This window comes from Phoenix dactylifera, chromosome 12 (assembly GCF_009389715.1).
Source record: "Phoenix dactylifera cultivar Barhee BC4 chromosome 12, palm_55x_up_171113_PBpolish2nd_filt_p, whole genome shotgun sequence".
Taxonomy (NCBI): domain Eukaryota; kingdom Viridiplantae; phylum Streptophyta; class Magnoliopsida; order Arecales; family Arecaceae; genus Phoenix; species Phoenix dactylifera.
In genome coordinates, this window is record NC_052403.1 from 6953858 (window position 1) to 6972364 (window position 18507).

General features: G+C 40.2%; 2 protein-coding genes across 4 annotated transcripts; both read right to left on the reverse strand.

Annotated features, from left to right (window-relative positions):
• Positions 1-1683: 1683 nt before the first annotated feature.
• On the reverse strand, positions 1684-3176 carry LOC103697017 (expansin-A4-like). Its single transcript, XM_008778782.3, has 3 exons — positions 2965-3176; positions 2549-2867; positions 1684-2470 (listed from the first exon to the last, which is right to left on the reverse strand). Exons 1-3 carry the CDS (start codon positions 3110-3112, stop codon positions 2161-2163), a joined length of 777 nt encoding a protein of 258 aa, XP_008777004.1. The 5' UTR covers positions 3113-3176; the 3' UTR covers positions 1684-2160.
• Positions 3177-10392: 7216 nt separating this feature from the next.
• LOC103697025 (ribonuclease II, chloroplastic/mitochondrial-like) lies at positions 10393-17106 on the reverse strand. Of its 3 annotated transcripts, none has more exons than XR_005514387.1 (10): positions 16791-17105; positions 14258-14371; positions 14100-14177; positions 13198-13461; positions 12509-12679; positions 12362-12416; positions 12144-12251; positions 11895-12044; positions 11521-11736; positions 10393-10902 (listed from the first exon to the last, which is right to left on the reverse strand). XR_005514387.1 is itself a non-coding variant. In XM_039132470.1 (10 exons), exons 1-6 carry the CDS (start codon positions 17061-17063, stop codon positions 12381-12383), a joined length of 882 nt encoding a protein of 293 aa, XP_038988398.1. In that variant the 5' UTR covers positions 17064-17106; the 3' UTR covers positions 10393-10902; positions 11521-11736; positions 11895-12044; positions 12144-12251; positions 12362-12380. The 3 variants fall into 3 exon arrangements, 1 of the variants encoding a protein (XP_038988398.1); XM_039132470.1 differs by having other exon boundaries at positions 13240-13461; positions 14112-14177; positions 16791-17106; XR_003383574.2 differs by having other exon boundaries at positions 13198-14177.
• Between the last annotated feature and the right edge of the window lie 1401 nt (positions 17107-18507).

The window sequence follows — 18507 nt, forward strand, 5'->3', positions numbered from 1 at the left end:
TATTTGGACCAAAAACACGGTTCTTTCTACGTCGGCTTCCACTTTTGTCGGAATATATATAATTGCCACAAACTTGTGCAACGGATATTGAATGGTACCAAAGGACGAGGGATCATGGCAATAGGACTAGCATCTTTAGTGGTCACTGGTCACTGGATCTTTGCAGGTTGCTGCAGATTAATGTATGTTAAATGATTGTGGAGCAAGGGACCCATAATAACCATAGGCATGGGGAATGCAGTTAGTGAAGTCCTGTGGAAAGCCATGGGGAGCAAGCAGGATAGGAATTAGGCATCTTCCGAGAAGGCCGCGCCTCTTGTATCGATCCATTCGCTCATGCATGTTTGCCTTCACGAAAGTGTATTCGCCAGCAGAGCACTTGGGGTATTAATACGAGCGCCGACCATCTTACCACGAAGGCTGGCAATGTAAAGCTTAACAAGTGGTCGTGCGAATTGAGCTCTTAAATAGAGTTCCAGCTTGACCAAGGCATTGAATCAAGATAACTGACTGGCCATTGATGAGAGGCCGTGGATGGAAGCTGAGGTAGTTAGTGAGATATTTTAGGGCATATTCGGATATTTCTATAGGATTGGGCTAAAACTTTTATAGGATTCGTGGATATGATTGTACATTTAAGTATGGTCTTGTATTAGCCGATTATCATTTAGCCCAAATCTTGTGGAAAGAGGAATTTTTTTTTTTTTTTTTTTCGTTGCAGCCTGAAGACAAAGATTTGGCTTACATTTGGACAGACTTTTAAAAAATGAAACATAAATGGATCTATAGGCTTGATTTTTATAGAATTTTTAGTTTAAACAGGTTCTTACCGGTTGGGGCATGCATTATTTGTAAGTTCGAATCGTGCAACTACAGTTGTCGAGTTTCCTAGTGTTGGATGAACGCAAAAGTATCGTATCCAGCGCATGCCGCATTCATGTAGCTGACCTTTAATTTTTCGCATGCCTTCCTTGGGATCTCAGAATTTGTAACCGTGTGGAATCCCGTTGCACGATAAGGCAATTGATCTTGCTGGCAAGGAGCAAAAATTAAGGGCTCTTCAAGTATGGCTTAGATAAATGCATGTTCTATAATACAGAATGAGTTTTAAATTACAGATTAAGATTTAGGTATCCTTATAAGATAATCGTATTAATGTTGGCGTAGATGATGATAAACACTCTTTTTTCTTTTCTTTTTTCTGAAATAATCGTATTAATCGTTTTAATGTTGGCGTTCCACCCATTCGAATCTAAGAAAATTTTGCGAGATGGATTTGTCGAGGCAAGCGATGCAAGGTGTATCTGGACCAGGAACAAATAAATCCAAGCCCTTGATTCTGGTATGCAAGAATGAATTCTCCAGAGTGTTGAGCATGGTTCCCGGTTAGCTAAGATCTCCATCGTTGAATGAGCTTGATGGTGGCCAGCCCAGAGGCTTTTTGGCTTGCCGAGACTACGAGCAGCCTGACGAGCTACCCTCCCCTTGGGACAAATTACAATGCAAGCAACAATAGCCTCTACCTCTAGATTTTGTCAGCTAACCTTCATTCTTCTTCTTTATTTAGCTGCCCTTTTTGACCGAGGAGATAAAAAAGGTCTGTGATCTGGTTCCAGAAATATTAAGACAAAAAAGTACATCACAACAGCAAGCATATGTTCCAATCATGTAACACCAGAGACATCACCATCACAACTAAATATATCATATTATCAGTTTATCACGTTACATTCAGACAATTTAGATATATTAAGCAACTGCGGGCTACAAGGACACTTTTTATACTAGTCCTGCAGCCACTTCAGCCGCTGCCGTTGCGTCTATTCCCACCACCTAGAACAAGTAACGACGCCACCACTCCACCCTCCCCATTCCAGTCAAAAAAAGTTCATTTCACCCACACACACACACACACATTTATATCGACTTTTTCTCTCTGTCTTCACTTTCTTTCCTCTCTCTCAATCTCACTCTTTTCACCTTTCGCAGCTGCTAAAAACCAACACAATCCATACCAACTTGGATATCTGGCGACAAGAAGATCAAAAGAAAAAAAAAAAAAAGAAACTAAAATGTAGGTATCTTCTATCTCCAAGGCGGGAAAGAAGACTTCTTAATTTCCGACTCCCCGCCCTTTTTTGTTGCCGTGGATTTGATGTATTAGAATCGGAAGTTCTTGCCGGCGAAGGTCTGGCCGAACTGCCAGTTGGCCGGGACGACGTTCCAGGAGGTGGCGGTGCGGCGGTCGCTGCCGGTGACGCGGAAGGAGAGGGACTGCCCCACCAGCACGGCGTTGGACTGCCAGTTCTGGCCCCAGTTTCGGGACAAGGGCATCCACCCCGTCCGCGACCCCTTCACGCTCACCCTCACGATGTCGCCGGCGCCGGCCACGTTCGTTATCAGCACCAGGTTGAAGTACTGGAACCCGTTGATGGTGAACCGGATCCCCCCAGGTTTCCGGCACGGCACCCTGTGGCATCGATTAATTAAATCAATTAATTCTATTCCTTACCCAACATCATCGATCAATGCAGCAGTGGAATGGTACCTGCGGTAAGAGACGGGGACGATGCCGGCGCGGTACTCGGCGATCTTGAGGAACATGGGCATGGCGAGGTCGAAGTGGGGGCGGGGCGGGTTGCACCACCCGCCGTTGTCGGAGGGGAGAGCGTAGTTCGGCGGGCAGAAGTTGGTAGCAGTTATGAAGATGGAGGGACTTCCCCGGTGGCACCAACTCGGGTCGTCGGCGCACTTGATCTCGAAGCACGCGCCGCAGCTCTGCCCCTCGTTGAACAGCGCCGTGCTCAGCGCCGCCGTCTCCACCCCGTACCCCTGGCTGTACAAGTTCCCGTACCCACACGCCCCTCCTGACCAAAGCAGAGACAACACATAGAAACACAGATGATGGCTAGTCTTGCGAAGAATGGAGCTAATGGAAGAATAAAGGGGAAATGTGGGTCGCACCCATGGTGCCGGAGGCGTCGCTGCCGCCGTAGAAGGTGGCGTGGGCGCTCTGCCACGCCCCTCCGGTGTAGACGCCTAGAATGCGGGCGGCTGCCGGCGACAAGAAAGCGAGAACAGAAGCGAGAGCGACGAGTCGCAGAATGGCCATTTTTTTAGGAGAGAGAGAGATGAAGAGGAGTGTTGTGATTGGAGACGAGATTGGTGAAGAATGGAGGAGGAAGGAGCGGTATTTATGGAGTTTGTGAGACCCGGGGGGGTTTTGGAGTGGAAGCGTCCGAGTGAGAGAGTGTGAGACAAAATAATGGCAAGGGGAGTAATTAATGCTTTTTCCGGAAGCAAATAGAGAAAGGAACAGGGAGTGCGACGAGGAAGCGTTTGTGCTAAGATAATAGGATTGGATGCGCTTTCCATGTATCGCGGGCTAAATCATCATTTGGCCATCATAATTTCGGAATATGTGGCTGCTAGCCATCTGATGGTCAACCGACGGCTGGGATTTAGTATGACCCTAAAGCAGAAAAGGGAAACGGGGGACCACTCATAGGGCGGGCCAGAGATGGACAGGCGACAAAGAAAGAGAGCGGTTCGTAAATCCCCGCTTTGCTTCCATCCCAAGTTGTGCCGCCACCGACGGCTATGATTCAAGGACTCTCTTTCGTACTCCGGGGGCCCAAATTTGATTGGGGTTTTGAATTGGATTCGTGGGAAAATTTCTCCGCCGAGTCCGGCCCGTTTATTTTCTTTATTATTTTTTTCTTATACAATTTCCGTCACGGGCCCTTTTCTTCTAAGAATTCGAACCTAACAATAAACCACCCACGTTGTGATGGGCCCGGCAATCCGTGCGGATTCATCGGTCCTCATGTCGCGCCTTAAATGTACGTGGGCGGGTCCCACCCACCAACCACGTCTTTCCGCTGGTTTAATGCTCTGGTCTTAATTAATTTATTGCCTCACAATAAATTACAGTTTTATTACTTAAGAGAGAAATTATTAATTAAGGAGGATGGTATTACAAATCGCCTCACGATAAATTACTGCTTTTTATTTCCTCTTCTTATTTGATGAAATTGAGTTTTACCTTAGTTTGTCGATTAATCCTCAGAATAACTCCCTTGCCTAGATCTCCTTAGAGAAACTACAATGTTAACAAGATCAGGAGAGGAGTGTGGATATTCTTGCGGACGCTTGACAAATCTTGTGTTTTGATTCATGGCTTCGATGCGCTGAACGATTATTTTTGCGGTGTCGGAAATTGCTTTTTCTCTGGAACGTTACTGTGCCACGTGACGTTTGGGCAAAGCAAGCTTTGACACGGCTTCCTAGTGGAATTCTAGTACTAATCACACGTATCATGCATGGGAGTTTTGGTAGTCTTTGCTAGGCCTTTGTTTGTGGATGTTCGTAGTTGGGGTCAGACTGGCTGAGTTTGAAATATTTGTCGGACGGTGGGATATGGAAGCTTTTTTTTTTTTTTTTTTTTTGAAATTAAGACAGATGTTTCATACTCTTCTAATACGAATACATTAAGAAAAAAAATTAGAAAATAAAATATTATTAAAAACTTTAAGTACATATGCCTTGGAAGTCGAGGAAAATCTACCGAAATGATCAGCAAAAAAAAAAAAAAAAAGCCATTTAGTTCGATAAATGTACCTCACCCTAAACGAGATACAACCTCTTACGAAGCATCAAAATTCCTAAAATAGAAGATGTGACTCTATCTTGTTAGCTCGGTTCTAAATCCGGCCAATCAGTGACCTCTTCTTCGAGACAAAGAAAACAAACATTACGTGTAGCTAGCTAGTCATGGCAACTTAGTATGGCTTTCTATAGCCTTTTATAACTTGGTTAACTCAAGGGCTTAACATATACGACAAGAAAACCTCATGTAATGGAGCTAGCAACCTTCCCTTCACCCATAAATTTTTACTAGGTTCCTTTCTTTAATTTCCTCCGGCCACCTTCTTCCCATGTGGATGCGGCACTGAACATGCCGTGTTTTAAGACTCCGTCGACATAACTCGTTGCGACATTCGTTTAATCCTCCTTTCTTTGACCGGTAACTTGGTACCTTCTTCCCCTCCATGGAGGCCATCAATGATCTCGACGTTCGCAACCTATTTTCTTCTCTCCTGATGTACTACTACTATAGCTCTCCAGAGAAAGCCAGGGTGCTCTCCTGGTCGGAAAGTGTTTGTTGATATGCCCTTGCGTAGGAATGGTAGAAATGTAACAATATACGTCCCGAACGCATGCCATGAGCCAAAAGCGTCCAACCCTCTTTTTTCTGGCCCGGGATGTCCTTGCTCCTTCCCATGTGAATCGGGCTCCATCTGCTGCTCCTCTAGCCCATTAAGATTTAGGCTTGAGCGTGCTTTTACCAAAGGTAACATAGCTTACTAATTGGCCTCCCATTTTTAATAGATACATCATACATGGGAATAGCTCCACTGGTTGTTGCTCCATTTGGATAGCTCCATAGCCCATCGATCCTCGTAGATAACCTGATTTAATCAAGATGTCGTTGATCCTAGCAAGATGTCGAAGAAGTTTTAGGAATATCTCTCATTTGATTTTTAATATCTAAAGATCACATCATAGTTGATATAATAACAAAAATAAAAAACCTGTTATCCTATGCATTGGTAGCATCTAGTAGCTAAACATTCATGTAACGTAGGATGGTTAATAGATGCTAATTAAATTCCTATGCTGATATATTAATATTGTATCAACTATTATTTTCTCTCTCTTTCGATATAAAGAAGGGAAAATTTGCATCCCTTAATTTTTGATTATTGTACTCTAGGACACAAGCTCTTAGCTAATCATCAGACACTTCATAGATCCATTGCAATGCATGTCTAGCCCGTGGTTTTGGCGAGCATCAAAACAATTGCGAGTAAATCATTGGTAAATAACCAGCTAAAAGTCCAATATCCTATGGAATTAGGTCTTGCCTCGAACATCCGAAACCTAACCTAATCCAATTCTGACAAGATAATCGTCCACCTACATTGTGACTCACAACCCATTTGCCACCTTAGCCTCAATCGCAGAGCCTAGTAATGTTTCTGCTGAAGATCTAAGTCAAAAGATGGCTACTATATCTGCCTGCAGCCCGAGGACATCGGCAGCTTATGCTTTGCTTTGTTGTAGGGCTGCGAGGAGTAGGGTATTGACCACGCGTGTTGGTTGGTAGTATTTGGCAGTTGAAAGAGGAGAGGGGGAATTAATAGGAAAAAAGAAAGGGGCGATAGCCTCGGATTCCTCTCCTGTCCTCCGAGGCCACCCAAGTCCAAGAAACAGTCTCAATTCCTTTTGACTAGCTTATCTATCTTGCTATCTATCACATAGCATCTTGATGTCGGTGACCAAAAAGGGTGGAAAACCACGCAACCCGAAGCTTTGGCTTCAGAGGTCAAGTCATTGGTGACAGAAGGTTGCCGCGTTTTGCCTATCATGATCATCTTGTGTCCAAATTATGTAGAGACCTGGTCGAAGCTAGAGATTCGTTTGGGAGAAGATCATGTTCGATCGGCGCCATTTAATCATTACCTATTGAATCTATTATTTTATCATTAGAAACATAAAAGAATATTATTGTTGTTGTAGTACGGGGAAATAATAATAATAATGCAATTGGCATTCAGTCATGCTTGGCCAATTATATATCTTGCAATAGGCAGGGGTACTGGTCTTTGGTTTTATCAAAATTTTAAATAGTTATCTCCTTCCAGTTTTCCAACTAAATAACATCGTTCAGACAATTCGAAGAATAACAGGTTCTGGAACGAACAGAATCTAGGCTTTGTTCCATTCAATCCATGAAGTAATTGGAATGCAAATAAATTATTTTATTTGCACTATCTTCTGCCAAATGCAGTATAAGAGACATGGTTGTCCCTCGCATTAACTTCATGATTGAGAGGCATAAAGGCTTCCAAGTTCAATGCTGCCATGCCATGAAATCCACACTGTTTGAGGGGGTGCGGTCTAGAGTTTCCCCAATTCGCATTTCTTTGGACCTGCATGATTTCATGTAATTTCTTTTTCAGCTCAACTCCCTATGAAGTAGCGAGCATGGTATATCACTGTGACCCAATATAAATGCATGGTGTGTGTGTGTGTGTGTGTATATATATCTTATCATAAATTTTTGAAAGCTTTTCTCTCCAAAGTTTTAAAAGAAGAAATGCTTGGGTAACAAAGAAACTTCATGCATTAAAATATGCTACTTTATCACATTCTATCGATAGGTGGTGGATATTTGACACCATATATAAAGGCTTTCATTGAATGGAGCAACCGGAAAGATGCATACTAGGATTGCAATTTCTCTACATGAGAGATGGACATGGTTGCAGCACAGCATGAAGTTGATACATGGCTACCCTTAATAAATTACTTCAAGACATTTAATTTGGACAATGGCTTTGCCTTTTTCAAAATACCCAGGCAATTAGGCTGAGCATAAGCCTAGGATTAGCCATTTACATTTCAATTAATGTGTACTATAATATATGATGAAAGGAAACCTATATCATATCCCTTTCCAACCTGTCATATATACAAACCTCTATATGCATGGTGGATTCCTCGTCAGATATATATTGCATGATGGTTAACATGAAACGGGAGTTTGCCGCACACCCATGGCTAAGTGATGGGCACATGGATGTGCAACGTCAAGCAGGAGAGCAGTCCATGAGTCATGCTGTGTGACCAATTAACGCTGCATTATTGGACCATCAAATGGTCTGAATGAGTGTGGAATCTCATCTAGCTAATTAGACTAGGAAAACAAATGGAGAGGATACTCTCTCTCTCTCTCTCTCTCTCTCTCTCTCTCTCTCTCTCACAAAAAGAGTACGCCGGTTCAATTATTTGTTTTGTTTGCATGGGACAATGATGATTCCCTTATAAGACTAGGGTTCTGAAATCCATCAAGATGCCATGCATTTTCCATGCTATCAATTTATTTTCGTGGAAGGTTCGTGGACTACCGATCGAATAATGGACAAAAAAATGGCATTCCGGACTATCTATCCTTGCTCTGTGCAAGCTCAGGATATCTTGCAATCATTTTCTGATTATATAATTTGGCACCCTTTTGCCCTTGGTAGTGGTACTGGGAGAAGAGCAGCAATTGCTTTTTTTTTTCTTTTCTTTTTCAGAGGAAGAGAAGGATAGCAACACCAAACTACTAAGAGGATAGATAGGAAACAACTCAACATGGGGTGGTGCCCTAAATATATAGGCTCTAAAAAGACTAGCCTGGCTGGAATCCAGGAGCAGCCATGCCGCTTTATACCTTTTACACCGGTCTAGATATCAAAGTTGAAAACTGTCAGCATAGTCGAGTCTCAGGATTATTAATCGGAAGCACACGGTATCAACAACGCGAATAAGAGTTTTGTTTCAGGTTTTCCACGTAGTGAAGAAGAACTCGGATAGACAGCTAGCGAGGGTGGCGACAGGATAACGTGCCAAGCTACGAATAACATTGGCTAGAACAGGTTGTTGCATCAATTCAAGAGAACTGCTTAGATCTAAAGTTGCATCGGTAAACATGCCAAGGGTGTCGGCATGCGCTGTGCGCGGTGAACTCTTTTTTTTTTTTTTGGGCGAAAAATAGGAGGGGAGGGCGAGGGACCAGCCCACCCATGCAGCAGCCCTCACTGGCCATCCTTCCACCAGGGAATGTTCGATACAGGTCGCAGGTTTCGCATGCCTTTCCCGACTCGTGGGTTCACCGCCTTACGTGTGGGTACGTCATCCCAGCGCCATCTCGGTACAAGTGGAAGAAAAGCATAACCGCCAGCAAGTCATCCGGGCATGGGGCATCCGATCTCCTAATTTAATCGACGCCCGTGCATTTCGAACGCAGACAACTTGGGCAGAATTATCGCTCCCTTACCACTAAGCTACCCAGACAACTTCCACGGTGGACTCTTCGATCTTCTGAACGCAGTGACGGATTGAATTGCTGCCGATAAGCATCCTAATGCACATCTTCTACAATTTTTAGGATATGCCATCCGCTTGTATTATGAAAGCCGAAGACATATCAGCTGTTTTTGTAAGGAGAAGAAAAAAAATCATGCAACTTGAGCTTGGTGAGGGTCGATGATGGGCATGGCGTCTGATTTTAGTTATGAAGCCAGGGTTGTGATGCCCAGGTCCGCTCTATATATGAGATATGTTTCAAGAACATCTTATGATGCTGGTGCCCACTGTTTGAATTATACGTACAATTTAACACCTTCAAAAAGATGGAGAAAGTGAGAGAATTCTTAATTCAGCTAGAGCAGGTGATGGGTACGATATGTGACCGACCGAATATCCTAGGAAAAAAAAGTGGAAGCTCGGTCCGCGAGGCCTTCCCTGGTCACGGGAACAGACTGCTAGACTAGAGTTTTGAGTTTCCGCTAGCACAATGCTGATCTCTGTAATAACTAAAGCAATTTTTTCACAAAATCATAATTGCAGAGAGCAAAATACATGGTTAGAGAAGATATATATGATAGGAAATTTCTGACGGCCATGAAAGAAATCAACAACCATTGGGACTGTAGTTAGCGAGACCAACAAATTGGGCCCAGAAACGTTATCACATAGTATTTTAATCACGACTACCGTTCCCCAAGTAGCCAGGCACAAGAGGTATGAAAGACTGAGACCGATACCCAGCAGCAATAAGAACTGACAAAATCACTTGGTCGCTTAATCACCACACATCCATTCCTGTATTGTTAATGCCTCACGACGCCTCATCAGTGAGGAAATAATTGCAGCCCACACACAGCACTCGCATGATGGAGCAGGCAACCACGAGCGAAACCTCTCATCATAACATGACTTTCATGAAAGAGAATTCGCAAGCTCATAAGAGACAGTAGATAAATAAAATTGGATCATATCTTCCGAAGGTAATCTGAAAACCATTGTCAAAGCCTTTCCCATCCCAGATCAGATACATTCGCAAAGAGCACTCAGTTTCACTCGTCATTAGTCATGGAAGTGAATGGAAAACAAATTATAGAAAGTCTGGAAAAATAAAAAGACGATTCTCACGGTATTATAGTTTTGCAAGCAACAATACAAGGTTTTTAGCTTCCTTTGCAGTAAAAATCAGACTTCTCCTCCTACTCTTGATATCCATCAAAATGTCTTTACTTGATAACCAATTCTAAGACAAACATAAAGGTCAATCAAAATCTGTACAGCAGCGGCAATCTGTCCTGATAACCCATTCATGGTAGCTCATCATGTCCATCTCACTGCTTATATAAAACCAATGACTTCAGAAATGCTGCCATACCAAAAGGGCCTACTGTTGCAACCAATCTATGCCATCACCAGAAAGATTTTGCATAGATTACAACAGTACCATTGCACCACCAGAATACAGTTGGAAGAAAATGAATTAAAAGAACCAAGTTTTCTTTGGCAAGGTCATATAAATGTCATGTTCTTTAAAAACAAAAGAAGAAAAACCATGCCGATGTCCAAGTCAGAAGACAGGTTTGAATCATCAAGCACCCTATTCCACCATAAGCAGAACCTTACTACATCTTGACAATGATAAAGGGAAGGTGCATATGAAGCCTGTAATCCTGCAGGGTACAGAGGATCTGGTCTGCAGTGTATGGAGTTTCCTGGTGAAGAACAGGGTCTCCGTAAAGCTGTAGAGATCATGGTATTCAGTAGGATCACAGGGCCTCATTTCCACATCCATGGTCCTATAGTAACGCACCTCCACACCAGGACTCTCATGTAACAGTAATCATCCAATCATTGATCATAAGCATAAATAGGTGGGTAATGTCATAGGATAGCCTTTTGTTTTGGATTTCATTGATAGAACTCAGCCCTGTTCTGCTGGCCTTGTCATGAGGCTTCTGCTTAGATCGCCTCTTTACATTAATTAATCTGCCAGTAATCATTTGAAAGAATCCATAAGAAGCAACAAATACATTAATTAATTACAAGATCACCCCTTGTCTAGGGGAGTACGAACCATGATCACACTGTTCTTGGTATGACCCATTGCTTTTGTTTGTTAAATGTAAAAACATCAGAACCTACGTGATCAAGAAGTGCTGCTGTCTTTCAGACATCCAGCAGAGTGAAAGAACATATCGATTAGGGATATAAAATAACAAAAACTAAGTAACAAAGGCCAATGAACAGAGCATATCAAGAGTCAAGACCAAGCTTGCCACATATCAACCATGTATTAAGTGTGAAGAAAACCTGGTTAAATAACTTTCCATGTTCTAATGGCAGGGAGAAATAACAAAAATAAGATTGAGAGAGGAAATAATGAAGCACTTCAAATTTTATATTTTTTTTTTCTAGATTGATAAAAGAAAATTACCTAAGAAAGAACACATCACAACTAATTCTTTTCCATGCTCAAATGCAAATTAATATGAAAAAGATGGTGGAAAAAAGCAAACCTATAAATAATATGCATAAAATCTTTCAGTTCATTAAATATTAAAACAATATATATATAAATCTATTAAGTAACAAGCATGTGTTTACCTCCATACGAAGCAAGGCTGCCATCTGATCCTTGATAAACCAAAGGATCAATGCACGAAACTTTCCCTTGGCTGTCTTCTCAAATACTCTAATAGCCAATATCTTAGACTGCTGTTGTAGAGCCTCTTACCTACTCTAACATGCATGCTCACAAGACATGCCATTCATTCCACTTGACCAACTGAAAATAGGTTCTCCTCTAAGAAAAGCTTTCACCTGGAAATCAATAAAACAATGTTCCTGAAAAATGGTGTACAATGCAATACTGTGCACTTGAAAATTGCAGTAAATTGCCTCATAAAAAAAAGAAAAACATTATACAGAAACAAAATGGTACACCTCAACAAGAACAGAACCAAACATCCACTATTTACCTGCCATCTTTGTTTGGTGCAACAGAAACACTGACAGCCTTGCAAAGTATACCTTGCAGCAAGCTCATGCCCTCCATAACAAGCTTCTCTGGAAACATTGGAAATGTTGCAGTAGGCAAAAATACTGAGGTTCCTCTTCACATCGCTTCCCTATATACCAGAAACACAATGATTAACTTTCTTTTTAAGCACATCAAACTTAATCTTGTTGATGGAAAAGGATTAAAAAAAATAAAAAAAGGTAAAAACCTCTCAAATTATGCTGTGAGGTTCAACCAAGCAAGCATGATCAGCAACATGAATCCAGACTTTTATCCGACCATCTGGCAGCCTAGCTGCACTTAGTGCATCATCAAGCTGCATTAATTGAAAATGCAAAAGGACTTTTTTAGCGAAATATTTTTTGCAGGATGGTAAAGAATATCCAAGTGACATGTAGTTGACAGTGCATGAATATCTCAACCTACCTCGTCAGCCTCATCCACATCAATTGCATAGAGTTTCCAAAATGTAGGATCTTTCCTGTTATTCGGAAAGGAAATTCACAAAACTAAGAATTAATATATATTTACATGCATGTTTATGTACAGAACCCTAAATAAAGGTACTCTTACCTCATCAGGATCAGAAGAGAGCATTAAAAGGCTTTCAGCAGCTGACAAAACTTCATCACTATGTTCAGTATGAATGTTGAACTTTAAGAGATCAAGAGGGAAATATCCAATATCTAGAAGCAGGATCACTGGAGCAGATGATGTTGTTAATAGTCCCATTGCGTTGAGTATCTACCACAACAGCACCCAACCAAGAAAAGCTTATTCAATAAAGTTAGTGTTATAAAGCAGAATGAATGCATGACTTGAGAACACATAGAGTACAGAAAGGAAAAAAAGTAAAAAACAAAGGCAGCTAGTGCATGAGGCTCCGCCATTTCTATGTCAGATATACACAGCCTTACACCCGTGTGCGGAGAGGCTGCTTTCCTATTTTGAACCTATGACCTCCAGGTCACAATGAAGCGATCTGTTGCACCAAGGCTCACTCTCTATAGAAAGGTAAAAAAAAAATTGAAGAGCACTAAATCACATAAAATATTGAACAAAGTCGTGCATAACAATGCATCGAAGACATAATGGTCATGCACCTTTTTCTAAAGATTTTCATCAGAAATAGATCAATGCTGAATATGTGTAATATAATTGAATATCTTCTACAAGTATAACATCTCTTTTATCATCAAAGGTAATAAATAAAAACTTTTTTATGTCACCATTCCTTATTATCCATAAGATAATTAAGATACCTGGACAAATTTAATTCACACTTATGGTGTCAGATGTATTACATTTCCAGATGTTTTCTTTTGTTCCTCATTCCTGTATGCATCTATAGCATATGCCTCATGAGCCTCAATCCTCCATTTGACCTTTTCTTCTATTGTCCATGAACTTTTAGAAGGTTTAGAGCGTGGAGGCATTGCCGTTGCAGACATCAATAACTGGACAAATTCTTCAAGTTCCTTCACTGATGCTTCCTTGACAAACTTCCTGTGTAAAAGTTCCTCCACCTAATATCAGATAAAGAATATCAGTTGTTTGGCATAAATAATACATGAAAATACAAAGTGATTTCTCAACTGAAACAATGTATAAACTGGGATGACCAAAAGTCCATGCATATCAAACTGAAGTTTGTGTGATGCTTGCCAGGTCAAATCGGCGCAAGACCAGAACACATAGCATTCTATGCCAAGAATGGGCATATAGAAACACAAAGGCACCTGAAAACTTGGATAAGACTGCACAATATCGTAGAAACAGTGACCCAAAAAAGAGAATAAAGATGGTAATCTACTATGAATTGAAGAAAATACAAAAACACAATAAATCCTAAACTGCATAACTTGGATCAACCACTCCAACTAGTTGGCCTTTCCCATACCACCTCATCAATTATTGTAGTGCAGAGATGACAGACATGATACAAACAATACCTGAAAACTAGGTCAAGGCTCATAAACAGAACAAGATCCTATTGTCTCAATCGCATTAACATATATTTCATCTCTTGACAACAAAAGATAAGCACAGTAGCTTTCAAGAGGATCCCTGCTACCACATATGATCCGAAGCAAATGATACTTATATTTATTAAAGATAGGAAAGGTGCAAAACATGGAAGAATTTTTTTTTATTTAAAGTGCACCTCTGCTTACACCTTAGCTGTCACTGACTTTTTCTTTTCCAAAAGCTCCACCCAACCACACTCCAGGATTGATGGATCCTTTGACAAAACATTATGAATGTATTAAAAAAAATGGTTACATGTACTGAAAAAAAGAAGAATCATGTCTTACTACTTACCAAAAGATGCCGAGCTTTTTGAATAAACTCAGCAATGTTTGTATGGTCAAAATCTTCGATACCAGGTACAATATATGTGACTTGCTGAGGCCTTATAGAGGACATAGTACCATTCTGTTTTCATGAACCAAAATAGAATATGAATATGAATAATCAAGCTCGTTACCTCATAAGCAGTTGAGTTTGGCATGGCATTAACATAGAAAAGAAATATAAATAAAAAAAATAAGCAACCACCTAGCAACCTATCAACAAGCTGCAGTAGTTGTTTTTATTAAAACTTGATCATACACCATCCATTTTTTCTTCCCATCAGGTTTTTGCACAACTGCTAGCAATGAATTTTGGGAATCTTTCCAAAATTCAAGCAGCAGTCCTTTCTGCAAGGTTCCCTTTTCTAGTTTTACTTCAAACAATTCTTTACTGCTGGGTAATCCCATTCTGCAAACAACGACGAATTCTGATTATGATTTGGCACCAACAATCTAATTTCGTAAACAAATAGAGAAAAGTTTGAGCTTTGGAATAACAAAAAAACAAACCGCTAACCACTGATACTAGTTCACAGCTAGAACTATAAACCAATAAACCTTCAAAATTTCTTTGTGACTCTGACCACATGAAGCCAGAGCTAAGAAATCTTGATGCTGAATGAAGAACTGGATCAGATAATGACTCTAAACTTTTGAAGAATATGCACCGACCTCATATAAGGTATTCTATAGTAATATACCATTTTCACATCAGCCTTTAGCAGTTACCAATTGGACTGCCGATAATCTTGAGTATAGTGATTTAATTGACAGTCATTTCCCTCTCAGCTCTAGATTCCCGCTATGGCCGATTGGGCTGGTTCTTCCTTCTTGAGATGAAATCAGTAGGGGGTTCTCCCCCTGCTTGACAACCGCCCAACCAAAAAAAGTTCGCATCCTCCAAGTTCTCCAGATTAAAAATAACCATTACTTGCTCTTCTACAGCAATGAACAAGGTAACAACATATCCACAATCTTCACATACATCATGGTTGTATGGTAACAAGGAAATAATCGATTTATAGATGCTGGGGTTAATCCTAAAAAGATACCACCCTGAAACTATCTTAAATTGGGACCTTTTGGCTCAACTTTATCCCAATTTTGCTGAGATACCCACTCCAGCTCCCCCAAGTAGTCTTCCTCCATGATGATAAGGGCCTAAATGATCCAACAATTTAATCACTGTGTCAAAGATTCATAATTTCATATCTTTATTTCACTAATAAAACTATAATATATATCCCTTCAATTCCCATCCCCCCCCCCCCCGGGCCAAAAAAAAAGGGCCATATTAACATTAGCATCACCTATATGAGATCTTCCATCCAAAGCACTCCCAACCCCATGTCCTGTTGCAATCGTAGACCCTCCTCTGCATGAAGTACATCGCTAAATTGGTTTCATATCACCTCATTTAAGATATACTCAATTCACATGAATGTACTCTTGCCAAACATCCGGCCATGCAACATATTCAATTAACCATCGTTTGGAAGTGGGTTACTTACAAATGGGTAGTCATTTTTAGATGATAAGATAGTAAATAGAACCATATAGATGCAATTCCTTTCAACCATCATCATTAATTCTGTTGTGAACACCCTCATCTGTCCCACCAGGTCCCCATTAGAAGCACTTTTATCAATCATTCCTCACCATTCATTCCTATGGGAGATAAAATTATCTGCAAATACAACTTGCTCAAAATCTTTCCTCACAACTACCATCCTTGTTACCTTGATTTGCACTTTCGTCTTTGATGACCCTGCACACAATTCAAAGCACATCTATCTACATGTACTTTAATTGTCACTAAACATGTCCACGCAATTTTAGTATGCTCTCCACCACTCTCGCTTCAACTCGTGCAATTCTTTCACTTCATATAATGTAAACATATAATCCTTCCTAAATCAACCACACATCTGCCTCAATGTTCTCCACTTAGTAACATTCATTTTATGTGCTGAAACCCTCCAGACTGACAAAAATAGGTGCATAAAACATTGCAGCCTTAAATTTACGATTTAAAATTGTTTATACAAGTCCCCAGGTATCTATCAACCACATGGTACTACAAAAGCATCTTTCCAGTTAACCTACACTACTCTAGTTCCTCCACGTTCTGACAAATCACCAAAGTTTTTTTTGGTTACAAAAAAGAGAAAAGATTGCATATACAAATCTGGGGAATCAAATCATGAGTTAGGTGTTGTTTCTACGGGGTGCATTGATAATCATCCTGAAAATTTTTTCTCCAGAAATGTGATTACAATGATTGCATATACCATACCCCTTCTAAAGATTAGAAATTAATGCATCTATGACATGATGAAAGATCTTTATTATATATTAAAAAAAAATCTTTGAGTGAGGGAGCGAGGTGACAACCTGTGAGGTCACCAGTGAAGATAAATTTCTCACAAAAAAAAAAGGAAGAATTTGTGCCCAAACTAACAATAAAAGAAGACCAGGAGATCGAAAAAAAAGGATATTACTTGATACACGCACGAATTGGCCCGCTGGCGCGATTTCTGCCAACTCCGCCATGACGGAGTCGACGAGGCTGTGGGCGCAACAGCTCCGGCCCCTGCCATCATATCGGAAGACGAGGCCATCCAACCGAAATCTTGGAGGAACCGAGGAAGGCTTCCGCAGAGAGTGGAAGGGCGGGAGTGGAAGATGCGGAGGGAGAGGAGGACAATAGGCGGAGGAGCGGAGCGGAAAAGGGAGCACCCGCTCACGGCGCTGGTCGCCATCGGCGATTTCATGAGAGACGTGCGAAGAGTGCGGGCCAGTGTTTAGTCTCAGATGTCAAACCTATTTTCGATTGCTTAACATGACTCAATACAATAATTCAATAGTTTTTTTTAATAAATACGCTCCTAAATATTGGATTTTACATAAATATTCTTCCAAATTAATATTTACATACATACTCCCATAAAACACTTGTTTTGCCTCTCTATCTTTTTTTTATTTTTGTTTTTATATATATACCCATGCTATCCAACGGCGTTAAAAAATTAATAATTTTAAATTAAAATAACTAAAATATCCTTAATGGGTAGACATGCAAATAGATCGCGATTCGCGATAGCAAGAAAAAAAAAGTTAGGAACAATAGCATAATTTTAAAATTTTATTTTATTTTTAATTAATATAAATATAATTTTTTTTAACATCGTTAGAACAACGGTTATATTACGAGTATTTGTATAATAATAGAGTTTTATGAGAGTATACATGCAAATATCAATTTTGGAAGGATATTCATGCAAAATTCGATATTTAAAAGGATATCCATACTAAAAAAACCCATAATTCAATAATAATATTTTTATAGCCAGATAAATATGATAATTGGATTATATTGATTTGATTTCCATTGCTTCTCTTTTCCTTAAGGACTCCTTCATGCTCGTTCTCTAGCCAGATCATGCTTAAATGCGACTTATATAATTAGCTTTAGTAAAAGAATCCCACTTTAATTATAGTATTTTTTAATAAATTATACTAAATTTGCCTCTTTGCTTTTTGGTCAAAATTTGCCTCTTTGCTTCGCAGCTAGCACTTTGCAGAACCCTGACTCCTAAAACACTGGGTTCTATTTTAAATTCAGAGTAAAGTTCGGGTCCCAACTGAAGAAGTTCCAAACGCTCTTAAGATTTCCTACATCTAGTTGGCGAACTACCTTCTTTTAGCCGGCCGGCTCTACGTTGATTTCTTTCAATCCTTTTAATCTCCTCCAAGTCCGATCCATCCCACTCTTACAGCTTTTTGTTGGTCCCAACCCTTGTCCATGAGTGATTTTCTTTTTTTCTTTTAGGGAAGGGAAAGTTGAGCCACCCAATTTATTGAATACATGAGAGAAGTATATACAGGAGAATCAAAAGAGACAGGGATGGAATGTACAATGCGAAGGCAGGAGGCCGGTGAGCATAAGAGACTTGTATAACCTGCAGTCCATCCTGTAAGCAATAAATAAAAACCAATTGTCTTTTATTAGAAAAAATAAAAATAAAGGTTTGTTATTTATCAGTTTACTCGGTCTGAGATTTTAATCAAATATTCAAACAGAAGTAACTGTGCTACGAATATAATATATGCGTCATCTGAAAAACATTGAAGTCTATAATTATTTCCATAGCGAAAGTTTTACTATGGATGATCAAGGTGATATACTAATAATATAATGATAAATTCCTTTCAAAA

Coding starts and splice junctions, on each gene's coding strand:
- LOC103697017 (XM_008778782.3), bottom strand. CDS start 3,112: ATGGCCATTCTGCGACTCGTCGCTCTCGCTTCTGTTCTCGCTTTCTTG. Junction 2,868..2,964: donor CGACGCCTCCGGCACCATGG/GTGCGACCCACA, acceptor TGCTTTGGTCAG/GAGGGGCGTGTGGGTACGGG. Junction 2,471..2,548: donor GTCCCCGTCTCTTACCGCAG/GTACCATTCCAC, acceptor TCGATGCCACAG/GGTGCCGTGCCGGAAACCTG.
- LOC103697025 (XM_039132470.1), bottom strand. CDS start 17,063: ATGAAATCGCCGATGGCGACCAGCGCCGTGAGCGGGTGCTCCCTTTTC. Junction 14,178..14,257: donor AAAAAGCTCGGCATCTTTTG/GTAAGTAGTAAG, acceptor GTTTTGTCAAAG/GATCCATCAATCCTGGAGTG. Junction 13,462..14,111: donor AAAAGTCAGTGACAGCTAAG/GTGTAAGCAGAG, acceptor ATCTGATATTAG/GTGGAGGAACTTTTACACAG.